Here is a 14,925-nt window from a genome sequence, read left to right on the forward strand (position 1 = left end):
GATCAAACAAAAACATTTCTGTTGTACTTCCAGCTTCCTCGTAATATAATTAGGCCTCTCTATTTGTTTCAATAACTGTTACCCTTCCAAGTAAAGTGTGTTTTGTGTTATAAAGAACGATTTTAAGTAATATTAAACTCTGATAAAACTGAGACAGTTTTATCTTTGTAACTGAGACCTGAATCTGTTCCTGTCTCTCCTTTAGTCCTGGAGATCCTGCAGCTGGTGAAGAAGCGCGATCTTCTCCTGGCTGACACCCACATCCTGGAGCTGGAGCAGGAGTGCAACGAGTCAGCAGCCACCGAGCCAGAGGATGCCACCAGCCCCGGCGTCAAAGATGGCAGCCGGAGGAAGGCCAAGGATGTGGAGCTTCTGTATGAGGAGCTGCAGAAGGAGCTGTGGGCCGTGGTCAGAGAGTCCCTGCGGTCTCAGACGGCGGGGCCCAATCTGGGCCTGGTGGTTCAGGTGAGGACCTTGCTGACAGGCAGATATTAACATAAAGAAAAGCAGAACATTCCTGTAATACTAAAGAGGAGAGAAACATCTTTGTGTTTTTGGTTCTTAGGTCCTGCAGCAGGAGGAGAAAGTTGATAAAAACTGGGATGGCCGTGAAGGGGTGGCCCCTGGGGGCCCGAGACCGCGCCAACTGAAGCAGCGGTGGAGAGAGGCAGTGGAGGAAGCAGCAGACAGCTCACTGCCTCAGAAAGCTGAGTTCAAGGCTGGAGAGTTGGACAAGTACCTGGACCGGCTCCGGGCTCAGGTTGTGGAGGACCTGGGGGCCGCCAAGAGGAACGTTGTGGCCATTTATCCCGACGAGTTCCAGTCCTTCCAGGTGAGAAGAATCCCAGACACAGACTTGGACCCTGCTCCCATCTAGGACCACATTTATTTACCCGCAACAACAATGCTGACTATAAAAGGTTTTGTTGGAGATTCTTCATTCTGACCTTTGACCTGTTCCAGGTGTATGCGGAAAGCTACCACCAGGCGGTCGCCAGTCGCCTGAAGGCCATCACTGACAACCAGCTGGAGATCACAGACATCTACTCTCTGCTGGACTGGCTGCACAACATCTACAGCAGGTATGGACACTGTCCTCAAGACCAGAAGCTCTGAACGAGTCCAGGTCAGCTGCAGGGAACAACCAGACTCAAGCTAGGTTAGCTGCATGGAGCTTTTCCTTTTAGCCTCCAAGTCAAAGAAGCAGATGACGAGATGTTTGAGGGATGCTGAGAAAAAAGCTAAATGAAAAAAAAGAAAAAAATTTGAAACTAGTAGAGGCTAATTTGGCTTTTACGCAAAAGATGCTACATGAAGAAATCCTGCAGATGCCTAAAGCCCGGGGTACACTGTGCGATTTTCGGGGCGATTTTCCAGTCGTGCGACAATCTTTCGATCGGGCCGACTTTCAGCCTGATTGCAGGTTGTGAGTCGTGTAGTGTACAGGGGATTACGAGGGGCAATCAGCCGCCCACGACCACCTCCCGATCAGGAATCGTGCATGCGCAAAGAAGAATTTTTCTTTTTATTCTTCCTCTCAGATGTAAACACAGCAGCATGGCAGGGATGCAATGAGTGAAATGCAGTTCTGTCTGTAAAATTGACAGACCCTAGTAGCTACGTTTGCCCAGCCATGTCTTCTTTTCAAATATGTTGTCGCCTTTTCTTTTCAGGACTTTCAGCACAAAAATTGCACAAATTAGCAAGGCAGCGCGGTTCACTATAGTGAGCTTAATATTCCTCTTCTATTTGTTTGGCTTCAGGATAGAAGCGTCAGAGCAGCTCCATCTCACTGCAGAGCTGAGTCCGACGTTGTTTTTAGTCGTACAGTTAGAGCAGGAAGATTGCATCTGAGCGTCGGGCCAAACATGCATCGTGAGCTGTGAACTCATACTGTACGACTAAACCCTGCGGTTAATCATACAGTGTGAGAAGCAGCTGCGTGCAACGGCTGAAAAAAAATCTCACAGTGTACGCCCGGCTTAATGCCTGTTGTTTGTTTTCTGTTTTGATCAGTCTCTCTGCTGTGTTCGAAATCAGCATTAAAGTGGTTGTTGTTTAGAATGATTTTTGCTGGTCCTCACTGCCCACTGTCTTTGATCTAGAAATAGGTCAACATTTCATATGTTTCATATAAGTGTATTTACCCTTAATTTGAGCAGGTAAATAAGAAGATTTTCCAATGGAATGAGTATCTTTGCTCTTTAAACAATATAATTAGATAATATGCTCCTGAAATAAGACAAAGAAACATTTTTTTTTTCTTTTTTATGCACTTATTTTAAGAAAAAAATGACTTATCTAGATTTCTATTTTTTTCCAGTGCCCAACACAGGTCTAAAACATTAAGGTCACTGAGCCTAGGGAACCAGGATTGATAATTACTAGCTTAACTGGAGTAAATTATTATAACTCAGTAAAACTATCTTTTCTCTCTTTATTCAATTATGTTTTTCCAATATGTGAAAAGCTGATATAGATTTCCGGTCATCTAGCAAACAATACAGCAGAGCTTAGGTACAATTTGGAGGTGTGTGTCCAAATCTGACCAGAATGATTAGAATAATTTAACTGGCAAAGAAAAGAAAGTCAAAGGGATACAGTGGTGCTGGATTATAGCTGCCAACATATTTTTGTTTATAAACTAGATTTGTTTTAATTAAATGCTCTAAGGCAAAATATACTGTGAAGTAGTACCAGACCCCAAATTGAATTAAACTTCTACCTAATGCAAGTGTGCTTTGCCAAACTTATGTCTTAAATAAGTTTCAAATGTTTTTCAGAGACGTTCTAGGGACGGTGTGCATCACAAGTCCTTTCAACCGCTCTCAGCTCAGCCCTCTGCTGCCTTCAGAGACCGTGGACAGACTGGAGCTGGACTGCCTCAACTCTGTCCGGGTCAGACATCCCAACACACCAGCAGGGGGAGCCCCTTTGCTATTCATTATAATTCAATTTTTAGAGTAACTGAACATGATGAGATGAACCCCAATTATCTACAGATGTTCATGATTTGATTGGGGGGATAAAAGGATTGTTGTTTAATTCAACCCCAATGTCTCCCTCTGCAGGCGAAGGTGACCACTGAGCTGACTCAGGTGCTGGAGGAGGAGGAGAAAAGGTGGATGGAGACGCTGCATGTCGAAGAATACCAGATCACATTGGCCAAAACCGTCATCCAGGTAACCATATCCTGCTGTTTCCATGGTAACAGCACATGAGACACTGCACTTCCTGCCTCTCTGAATTAACAAACAGACAGAAATCAGAGTAAAATGTGACACAAAGGTGGATTGTGAAGAATTTTCTACACTGATTGTTTTCTGGATCCGTCCAGACAAAGTCAACATCAACCACTTCCTGATCTCAAACACACATCTGATCGCTTCTCTGCTGGCCTCTAGGGGCCAAATCAAGACATTACAACTAATAGCGGGTGAAACTGGTTCATGCTTGGAGAGGAGATTCCCAATTGGTATAAATCCTCCAGTACAACAAGAGAAATAAAAACCTGGAAAATTGGTGATTTATCAGCTTTTTATTTGAGCTGATCGGCTGTAACATGACCGTAGCTATTGAAATGTTTGGTTGCAACTAGGGCAGCGACTCTTTATGGCGTCTAACCTTTGGCTTAACTTTATTGCCCCTGGTTCATAAAAGCACCATACAGATAAAGTTGTCACCATGGTAACTCTGTCTGCTGCTGTCATTACAGAGGTTGCAGGTTGATCTGGATCGATCGGCCTCCATTAACAGAAGTCTGGGCTCCAGGGTGGCTCAGTGCAGCCTGAACGGACTGGCTGACTTCCTGTACAGGTACGCAGTTTCCTGAAACACTCTTTCAATCCAAAGGTAAAAAGATAAAAAAAAAAAAAAAAAAAAAAAAAAAAAAAAAAAAAAAAAAAAAAAAAAAAAACAACAATAACACAGTGATCAAAACCATGCAATTTCATACGCCGGAGTGGGAATGGTGTTTACCCCAAATGGTTTTCTTTTGTTTTGGCTTCTTGTCAAACTTAAATGTTTATAGTGGATACATATAGTGAAAGGAAATAGAAAAGACTATTTTCAAATGCTTTCTTCACTTATTAATTACTTCCCCTCCTTCGTCTTTTCCTACTGGAAAAAGTAAATAAACTCCAAATCCTTAGAAGGAACAACTGAGATCAAGGTTTTGTGATAGTGTTGCGGTGGAGCAGAGGTAGATCGCCATGCAAAGTCGTATTGCATTTAAATCCTGACCTTTGCTACTTGTCTTCCTTCTTCTCTCCAAACCATTTTCTTTTTACTATCAAGTAAAGTCCTCTAAGTACCTAAAAAAGTTTTATGGGTCTTTATTAATGCCACTGAGGAATTCTGACCTGCTTCGCTGATCATAGCTCATATTTTATGAGTTGGATTTTAGTCCAGACTTTGACTAGGCCACTCTAAAACCTCTCTTTAAAAAGGTTCTCCTGATAGCTGAAATCCTCCTTTAGGATGATCTGTAAAGGAGCATAATTCACATTTCCATCAGTTATGGCACATCTTCCTGCCAAGGCAGCAAAGCAGCTCCAGAGGATCACTCTGCCACCACCATGTTGGACTGTCAGAACAAAGGGCTGATGTTTTAGGTCAACAGTAACATAAGGTCCATTTTTATCATGTTTATCCACAGAATATTATCCCCAAATTGTAATTATTTAAGGTTAGGTAGATGTTTTTGGATAACATGAGGCAGCTGTTTGGGTCAGCATTGGTTTGGTTTTGGGTCTTTACAATAAAAACCATCTTCATCTGAATTTAACTGAGGCCTGCAGAGATTTAGATGTTCTAATTTCTTCAGAGAACTCCTGGAGTAACGTTGGTAGTTTGGACTCTATTGGGACGGTTCCACAGTGTTCCATGTTTTCTCCATGTGTCCATAGAATTCCATGCCTTAGAAATGGTTTAGTGGCCCTTTAGATGTCAAGGAAACCATTTTTTATTTTAGTTTTTGTAATTTTCATGAAGATTTTTGGGTTTCTTTTTAAATTATTTAATATTTCTGTGTGTCAGGTAATGTAAAGCTGAAGCTTTCTTTTACCATTTATAACAGTTAATTAATTACTGAAGAATGACAGTGTTTTTTCTGGTGGGTCAATAATAGTTTAAAAAATCCATTTATGAACAAAACTATCATTCAAAAACTGTCTTGTGCTTTTTTGTAGTTCATCTTTATCCAATTAAACTTTTTTTCTCAGGTTAAACATGGAAGTTGAAACAGAATAAAAATCTAAGGGGGTCGAATACTTTCTACTGCAATGCTAACTGTTGACCAAGGGGCAATAAACATATATGTTAGACCCTAAGATGTTTTAATGCATTTCAGCAGGTGACCTTATAAATAGAAACCCAACAGACTGGTGACCTCCTGCAATTACATATAACAACTGTTTTGTTGAGCTGCTTTTTTGAGGCTTTGATGTTCTGCTGAAATGTGGCCCTGCTGTGTTTCAGCTTCCAGCGTAAAGTGGAAATGTTCCATGAGGGGATGCAGAGCGGCATGTTTGGAGACAATGACGACGGATACGTTTCCAGAACCATCTCCTTGGTCAACTGCTGCCCTCCTTTCAGGTACAGTTGAAGGATTGATGCCTGTTGATTAAATCTGTGCTTCACAGAAAGTTTAACAATTTTTCCGAATGATCACCAGTAGGGCTGGGTAAAAAAAATCGATTTTGAATCGATTCCTTTACATTTTCGCAAAAATCGATGTCTAGGGGAATGAGATTGATTTGTTTTATAGTGACCCGTGTGACATTCACATTCAAATAAGCAGGAAAGATGCACTCAAGATGACTTCAGACAGCTGCAAATATACCCAATAGGTTGACTGAAGACATTAACAAATGGGGGCTGACCAGCAAACACCCTGTAGCTGTTACAGAAAACACTGCACATATGGTTTGTGCAGTGGAGATAATGCAGCTCATGAATGTCTGCTGTGTCACCTCTGCTTGCTCGAATGAGGCTTTTTCACTTTTCACAAACAAGTTTGCACTTTGAGACAGTTTTGTTCACATCTCATGTTTAAACTGTCTGATTTACAAGTTTGCACTTTGAGTTTAATGTGACAGGAAAAAACTAAATACTTGAGTATTTTGAAACACAGTTGAACCACTTTCAGTATAGTAAAAACAGATCGAATCGAAATTAATCGAATAATCAAATCGATTCAGGACTTAACGACGAAAATACCCAGCCCTTATCACCAGGGATCCTTAAGGACTTGTTAAATGGTTTTGTTTGAATCAGATCAGATGTTACATTTTGTGGTTTTATCAGGTCTGGTTTGTTTAAAGATTATCTGGGCTCCCATACGGTCTCTTGTCCATCCTATTAGAGATGTTGATGAAAGCTTTAATAAGATGTGAACTGTTTTTCTAAGTTTTATTTAATTTTTATATGAAACCATATATACATTTCAAAAATCTTTAGAAGTGATTCTTTGCTTAAAGGGGCTCAGTCATGTTGTATGCCTTTAAAAAAAAGACCAAAAACCATTTGATCCCGATAAAGTGAGTAAATAACTAAGGTTTATTAATATAGCACCTTTGTCAGTGAAGCGTCACAAAGCATTACCATTTGAGGCATAGAAAACAAAGCAGCACCATATAAATAAAATACATGTAGACAAAATAAATACATAACTATAGCAGCCCTTGATAAAGTGAGTCTAAAATGCTTGGTTAAAAAAGAATGTTTCTCGTTGTTCAGCTTCAGTCCTGATAATGTTTGGATTGTCCTTTTTAGATGAAATGGAATCCCATGAGCAGACATAAACACAGGTAGCGCCATCTGCTGGCAGTACTGTGGAGCTACTAGAACGACAGATGGTAGAAGTTGATGCAGCTACTTAATAGAACCTCACTGTCCTGTAATGTCAGCTGATATTAATATTATCAAATAAACTATCAGGACATAAAGGAAAAGATAATCGCTTATCAAACAAACAGAAACACATCCTCAAGGTAAAAAACCTTGAGTTTTTTTTACTCTGACTCCATCCTTTCACTGAATTACAGGGTCTGACCAGGAGGTGACGCTTCTCTTCAGAGCTTAATGTTCACAAATCATGACAGAAAGAATATTTTAGTACAAAGATTGATGTTTAAAAAGGAATTAAAGGACCAGCGAAGGACCCATTAAGGAAAGTGGGGAAATTTTGAATGACTTCACACGTCTTTAAATGACCAAATAGTTATTTTCAAATATAAATATCAAACCTATGAACTCTACTTCAGATCTTGTGAATTTTTTTTCACCGAGTTACACTTTCCTATTCAGCTTTCTTCTTTAAACCTCATTAAAACACATTTACTCATATCCTGTGTGTGATAGTGTCTTTTTTATTTATTTATTTATTTATTTTTATTTAGAAAGACAGATTTCCATCACATCAGTAATCACAGCTTCATCCATTTAAGATTATAACTGAGGATATGAGAAGCAGAAAGTCCAAGTGATTTTGTCCATGTTGCTTTTCTGGTATTTTTTTACCGATATCTCTGACTTAATTGTACAAGATAACAAAAATGAACAGAATTAAACAGTAATGGGGATTGCACCACCTCGGGTAATAAAAACCACAAAGACATAAGAGGGCAAGACATATTTCAGAAGAACAATCAAATGAAGTCAGATCTAATTGATTTCACGTACTCAGTCCATTTGGACCAAATCTTATAAAATTGTTCTTTTTCTAATTGGAGCTAAAAACAGATATTTTCCATCACATAAATCTGCTAAACAATTTCAATCCATACATCAATAGTGGGTGGGTCTGGGTCTGCAGGTGCTTTAAGGTGGTTTAAGACTGAGTGTAGGAGCTGATGCAGGAAAATGCAGTGCATCAGGAAGGCATCCCTACAGGGTTTATATCCTAAGCAAGGTTTGCTGCACCTCACTTCCACTCAAATACATGTGGAAGTAGTGACGTCTTAATTTAGTGGACAGATGAACAATAGATGATAGCTAAGAACGTTCAGTTACTGGGTTTCATCATATAAAACATCCTAAATAAAATAAACGGATGAAGTTTCACTTTAAATTATTTGTTAATACATAAATTAGAGGAAGAAAGGATAAAAAGTCTTAATTCTTTCTTTGAAGGCTTCGCCAAGTATTAAGAGGAGGAAGGTTTTCCTCAGGGAGTCTATCTTAAAACACAACTCATATGTCCGCCGTTGTTTAATCATGTAGGCCATGTGCCGTCCTGCAAAATATTTCCCAAACAACCAGATATTTTCTTAAACATTCCTGCGGAATCTTCTTTATTGATATCAGGCAGCTTCTATTTCAGGTCGGCATCGAAACTCGTAATCGAAAATGTAAAGTTTGAACGATTCTGGGAGAATTAAAAATGTTAGAACTGGATCTGATTGTTTGTCGCTGCCCAATCCAAGATAATTTTCCTCTGGATATTTGACTTTTCTACATTTTTACAACTTTGCTGGCAGGAGCTAAGTAGTTTAGCTGCATTACTTCCTTGTTTACACCCCCTAGGCAGAGGCACAGTATCCTACCTCATTGGTTATAGTATATATATACACCAGGGACTTTATTTTCTAACAAACTAAGCAGAACCAAAGCGTAAAACACAAAAATAACAAACAATAAACCTGCAGGTAGCAGTAATCCCCCAGAAAAAGGTAACCCTTCAGAGTGAGTTACTTTGGTATAAATTTAGTGTGCGATAAAGTGACCATGTACCTTTAAGCTTTAGGGTAACATAAAGGTTCAACATTCAGACAGAGTGTGAACTTCTCTTCAATGAAATGTTTAGGTTTAATCATGAATGCAGGGCTTAAGTTCCTCTTAGGTTCTCATGGTTAAAGTTCCAGTGTTACTGGGTGGTAAACTGGGAGTTAATGGGCTGTCTAAAGCCTGTTTGCTGAGCTTCCCTCTGTGTTTATTAATGTTGTAAAAGCTCCCTGATCACCAGCCTTGTTTATTGCTGTATTATACACCGTTGTGTTTTTGTTTCTCCAATCAGAAGATCTACTGGGACTAAAAGATTGTGTAACTTCCTGTGTGTTTCTGTGTGAGCAGAGGCTTCGTGCAGCGATGTGCACAGTGTGACCCGTCTGTCAGCGAGGAGTCTCTGCGGCGAGCCAACAAGTCTCTGGATAACATCGTTCAGCAGGGGGTCAGAGTTCTGTCAGAGCGGCTCTACCTGCACATCAGGGTACAACTGAACCCCCCCACACGCACACACACACGCAGTTTAAGAAACATTTCAGTTTGCAGAACCAGGAACATTTCTCAATCGCTGACATTTGATTTCTACTAACAGTAGAAATCAAAAGCTGCTTTATCAGTAAAGTGTATCTGCGATCTGATTGGCGACCATCCAGCGCCACTCATCCAGAGAAGCCATTTGCTCCGTGCCAATGATGTTATGATGATGGTGATGATGAAGGTTTTTGTATTTTTCCATGCTGCAGCTGTTCTTTGAGCGCCTGGTGAAGAGGAAATGGCTGACCAACACGGAGCCTTATGAGCAGATCGAGGCTCTGATCAAGGAAGACTTCAAGAAGTACCGCAGGATGGACGATCCTCCCTATCAGGTAGATCAGTGTTTCACAAACCTTTTTGACTTGTGTTTCCCTTTGGGCAATTTTTCCTCACGTATACCTCTCTGTCAGTACTGATGATTTTCCAAAAGTGGAACTTACAGTAACTGAAATAAAGTCTGTTTTAATTCATTTTTTAATTTTAGCTTTTCATTTTTAAAATGATATGCTTTCCATCACAAATAGAAAAAACAACATAAAAGTTATAAAATCATATTATCAACCTGTATTTATAAAATAAGTTCCTCTGAGTAACTCCCCTATAATCACATTTAAACTTGATGAATTGGGAACTAAAATACAAAACAAAAAATATATCCAGACTGACTTTATTAGTTTGACTTTGTTTTCATCAAGACAACTTGATGAGCTCTGATAGCTCAGTGTGAAAACCAGCTGATCCTAGGCTGTTCTCTACATCCAGTCATCTGAAATCAAAGAAAAAAATTTTGATTGATAAAAGCTTGTTTCGTTTTTTTCAATTTAGTCCTCAGAAAGCAAAACAGATCCCAGCCTTATTTTATTTTACCTCCTAAGAAAAAAAATATTTCCATGTACCCCTTGCAATGCACCCGCGGACCATTAGGGTTACGCGTACCCCTGGTTGGGAAACACTGAGGTAGAGGTTGCCTTAGTTACAGCGCCACCTGCAGGTTTGATCTAGATGGTACCACTCTTCCCTTTGTGTGTTTGTCCCTCAGCTGCTGGTGGCTGAAGTCCACCGCCGGGTGGTGATGGAGTATCTCCGCTCCATCATGAGGGGCAGGATCATCTGCACCTCCATGAAGATGAGGAAGAGGATGGCTGGCCGACTCCGCGACGAAGGAAAACAGATAAAGGTCCTCTTCAAAGACCTGGTGAGTTCTGAGGAAAGAACTGGGAGCTGCCACTAAAAATGTTTGCATAAATGTTTGAATTAGTAAATCTAAACAGATTTCTGTTCTTTGTTCTCATCTGATCTATCCATGCACGTGTCTCAGATCTTCATCTGTGAGAATAAAAAATTTAGAAGCTATGATTACAATTTAGAAAGTCAAACTTTGCACAGATACAAGTACAAATCACAAATTCTTCATTGTTATTTTTTAATTTGCGTATTTATTCAAAATCTTACTTGTAAATTTGTCTAACTCATAAATGTGTTCATTTTAATTTTAAAATTGTAACTTCTGCCTTTAAATGTGTGATTTGAGGTGTGTTCTTGCAAATTTGTGATTCACGCTTGTAAATTTCTAATTTGTAATTTATACATGTTGAATTTTTACTCGTTAAAAACTGGTTTATTACTCATAAATCTGTCATTTTTACTTGTACATTTCTCATTCTTACTCTTAAGTGTTTAATTCATACTCATGAATTTGTGATTCCTACTCATAGATTCCTGATTCTGTGAATTTTACCGGCATATTTGCAGAATTATAACTTTCTAACCTGTATTCATAACTTCTAAACTTGCATTCTTGCAGATAAAGATCTGATGTCACATGTATGTATGAATTGACAACAAGGAGCAAACACAAATCCAAAATGTATTTATATTATTGAATATTATTTAAAACTTTCAGCATCTACACATATTTTTCAGTGACAGCATCCTTATCCTTTTGCTTAAGAGTTTCTTGAACACAAACCTGAACTGTGGCTCGTGGATCAGATCTGATCAAATAAATAGTTCAAGATAAATCTCTGAGAACTTTGCCTTGTGAGCTCAGCGGTTAAGCTGAGCTTTTTCTGTTCATCTTCTTCCTTTGTGACCTCATGCCTTCTGCATATTTTCAGGAGTCTCCAGCCAGCTGGTTGGACAGCGCTCTGTCTCACATCTCAGAAATCATCCAGCTGGAGGACGTCCCGTCCATCCAGATGGAGGTGGGCATTCTGGTCCGAGAGTTTCCAGATGTCAGGTACGTGGCATGTTCACTCTAGCAGAAGAAGAAGAATCCAAGAAGCTTTAACTCCATAACTGCAGCATTATCAGAAAAGAACAGTTTTACCAGAAAATAAGATAAAAACAATTCAAGGAAACCTTCAGTCAACATGAAGACCGATGTTTATATTCATGCAATCCATCATGGTTGTCTTCAACACGTTCCAAAAACTTGTACTAGATTCTTACACCATCCATCAAACCAATTCCAGTTGTTCTAATTCTTCCTGCTCACTTGACTTTACGGTCCATTGCTGCTGGGTGTCACTACCTGATCCGTCCCAGAAGCAAAATCCGTACCATCAGCTATCAGATAAACATCCGGGGTTCCTTAAATGATGGCTTATGATGGTATTATGGTACTAAAAGCAGCTATTTATATCTGTAACTCACTAAAGAATGCTGACACACATCTTAAAAAAATGTTTTATGCATTTTCTGAGACTCTGCATGTTTATGCATTTTAGTTTTTTTATTTAATTTTAATAGTATAAAGGATTGATCTTTTATTTCCAGTTGGATCATCTAAATAAATGGTCCTCGTAATTGTCAATCATTCTAGTGATAAGTTTATGTAAGGCCGTCCTACGTGCTCGCCCGTTAGCTCTTTTTCTGCGCATGCTGACTTTCAGGCGTAAATATGCGGTGAGCTACGGTTTCAGCTACGGCTTTTCTTTGAAAGTGGCCGAGAGTCGTAAAAGAAAAAGTGTCTAAGTGTATGAGAAGAAAATAAAGGCCACACAAGAGGCAGATATATCCCAGAATGCTTTGAGAGGAGAGCTCTCCTCCCAAAGCATTATGGGATTTGCTGCCACAGCGGCCCACTGTCGCCATAGGCTGTCGCTACCAGACAGCGCCGAATAATAACAAAGATGGCACAGGCACCGCGCATATGACCAATGGAGAAATGATCATCTGTCCGAACAGTGATTTAAACTAAGTTCACTATAAAGTCCATTATATAGTCCCCGCTCTATGTAGTGATTGAGGGATTTAGGGTAGATGTTAAAGGCACAGTAAGCTTGCATGAGCTATGAGAACAGCAACTTTTAAACAGAGCATGCACGAGGAGAAACAGGCTTGTGCATGCTCTTGCACACCAATTTTTTTTTAAGTGGAGCATAAAAAAATTATTTAAAAAATTCACGAAAATCCTCCACAATACTTTTAATGTGAACATGTAAGGAAAACATAAAACTTTAAATTCAAAGCCGAAAAAGTTAGCTTCCAGAAGTAGCAGTAGGATTCCATTTCCAGAACAGATCACAGATAAGTGATAAAACAGAAAGAATTTCAATGCATATATTTTTTCAGGAAATACATTATTAACCTTTTAACGCGTTATTGTTTAGTATGCTTAATATTTTTAAGGAGCGAAAAATGTGATTTTTAGTTTTAGTAACTTTTTACAAAATAAAATCAAAGGCAAACTGGATGTATATTTGCGGAAATGGGTCATGATTGGTTGACAGATCGGGTAGTGACACAGGTTCCTTTACTGGGCCGGGTCAGAACTGCAGAACTCCTCAGACAGGAATGTGGTTTATTACTGAAACGATGCAGTTTGAGGTAGAGAACATTTTTCAACAAAAACACCCATCCATTCATCCATCCATCCGTCCGTCCATCCAGAATATTCAGCTTTTGTTCAAATTGTTTACACCTTCAATGGTTATTACTTTTTTTTACGATATCAGGTTTACTGATACTTTTAGGTAAGTAAATGTTTGAGCAGGAATGAAGTCTTCCTGTTGTCAAATCTGCAGAACCTGAACTGTTCGTGTTTCTGATATTTGATTCCCCCCAACGCGTCTCTGTTCAGCCTTCATGAAACCCTCTTCCCTTTCCGCCTTCAGGAAGAAGCATGTATCGGCCATCCTGAACATCCGCGGGATGACCCGGCAGGCGGAACGTCAGGAGATCCTCAACATCGTCAAAGACATCGAGAGCAGCGACGGCGGCCCGAGCTCGCTGCCCCGGGACCGAGCCCTGTTCGCTGAGGTTCCGGTCACCTCCGAGGTCCACTGTCTGAACGTGGGTCTGAGCCGGATCGCCCTCACCGCCTCGTCTTGTGTCAGCGTTCTGAGGCCGCGACGACGCAAAACCAGAACGTCCGTTCAGGAGAACCCGGAGGACGTTCTGTAAATGTCTGTCAGCTCAGATGGTCTGAACAGGACGTTTGTCTGGAATCAAAGCTGCTTACCCTGATTGGACCGTGGTCCTGTTCTGGTTCTGGCTGACTTGGAGACAGGTTGTGTTATTTTAAGAATCCAGATTTTCCTTCCCAGGCCTCCCATCAAGAGGGATTCACCTTCGATTGTTCTGAATGTTCGTTCCTCCTTTTTTCCCAAACTTTTCGAGGTTCTACTGACCCGACAAGAAAAGCTGACTTAATGGCTCTTGTGACCCAAGGTTCTTTTAGACAATTAAATAGTGAAACAAGGGTCCAGTACTTACCCACTGATTGGGAGACGAGCCTTTGAAGTCCTACTGAGGATGATGATGGTGAAGAATGGATCAAGAGCATGTGGGCAAATCATGTGACAATTCCAGGACTTCAGAGTCCAAAGCTGACTTGGTTCAGTTCTGGAGATAAATTTGATGATCAACTTTCTATATGGTATTTAAACTGGAAACCAGTCATGAGTTCTGGTTCAGACTGTAAACCAGGATAAGGATCCTCCTGATCTGGGCTGAAATCCGCTCCGTTCTACTGCAGGAACTCTGGATGCTGAAATGAAAAAAAAGAGCACTTTATCTGGAAAGGAGAAAGGAGAACAGTTCTCTGTGGAATCCTCATTGGACCAGAACTAATTTGAATGATGCGGTCCACTTCAGGATGTCTGGTTAACGTGGAACGAGAACCTTTAATCTGGGATTCTGGTGGATCCAGTGAAACTTTGTTTTCTATCAAAGTTGAAAAGAGAAACACTCAGAGTCCTGAGTTAGTCAGGAAGAATCTCTGCTGCTGGTCGTCTGGCGCCTGGGGAAATATTCCCATAGTTCCCACCAGTGCAGCTTCTATGGCTTCAATAAAGTTGGTTGGGAGGTGTTAGGGAAAACCTGAATACTAAGACCTTATGGGCCCATGCAGGGGGGGCCCTCAAGAGCCCCAATGTAACCGTCTGTCTCGCATCTTTAATGGAGATGACCTGAGTAAAAAAAAGTAGTTGAGAAACTGACTATATTCCATCTGTAAAAAGGTATGGAAGGTTTCATTCACACCTGGACAAATTGAGATCCGGTTCCCTAAGAGGCTTTAGAAAAAGTACCGTCAGGAAAATCAGGAAATTAAAAGACAGAAAGGGGAAGGAGAGAACATTTCACTAGTAGTAGAAACAGCTTGAGTTGCTATCAGTTCTGTCAAAACAACGGTAACAAGTTCACAGACAAAAAAACCCAACA

The 14,925-nt window shown here is 40.1% G+C and overlaps 1 protein-coding gene across 3 annotated transcripts in view; it reads left to right on the forward strand.

Annotated features, from left to right (window-relative positions):
- The window catches only part of LOC107086859 (tumor necrosis factor alpha-induced protein 2-like), a 65,509-nt gene extending 50,584 nt beyond the window's left edge, over positions 1–14,925 (forward strand). For 2 of the 3 annotated variants that reach the window (XM_015378085.1, XM_015378084.1), the window contains exons 4-15: positions 206–465; positions 566–832; positions 964–1,082; positions 2,784–2,898; positions 3,072–3,182; positions 3,716–3,816; positions 5,479–5,595; positions 9,073–9,208; positions 9,468–9,590; positions 10,298–10,453; positions 11,376–11,497; positions 13,377–13,665. In XM_015378085.1, coding sequence (XP_015233571.1) covers positions 206–465; positions 566–832; positions 964–1,082; positions 2,784–2,898; positions 3,072–3,182; positions 3,716–3,816; positions 5,479–5,595; positions 9,073–9,208; positions 9,468–9,590; positions 10,298–10,453; positions 11,376–11,497; positions 13,377–13,665 — 1,916 coding nt within the window. Of the gene's footprint in view, positions 1–205; positions 466–565; positions 833–963; positions 1,083–2,783; positions 2,899–3,071; positions 3,183–3,715; positions 3,817–5,478; positions 5,596–9,072; positions 9,209–9,467; positions 9,591–10,297; positions 10,454–11,375; positions 11,498–13,376 lie in introns of all 3 variants that reach the window. The other variant, XM_015378086.1, reaches the window with a different exon arrangement.

Source organism: Cyprinodon variegatus, unplaced genomic scaffold, assembly GCF_000732505.1.
Source record: "Cyprinodon variegatus isolate N-32 unplaced genomic scaffold, C_variegatus-1.0 Scaffold164, whole genome shotgun sequence".
Classification (NCBI taxonomy): Eukaryota; Metazoa; Chordata; class Actinopteri; order Cyprinodontiformes; family Cyprinodontidae; genus Cyprinodon; species Cyprinodon variegatus.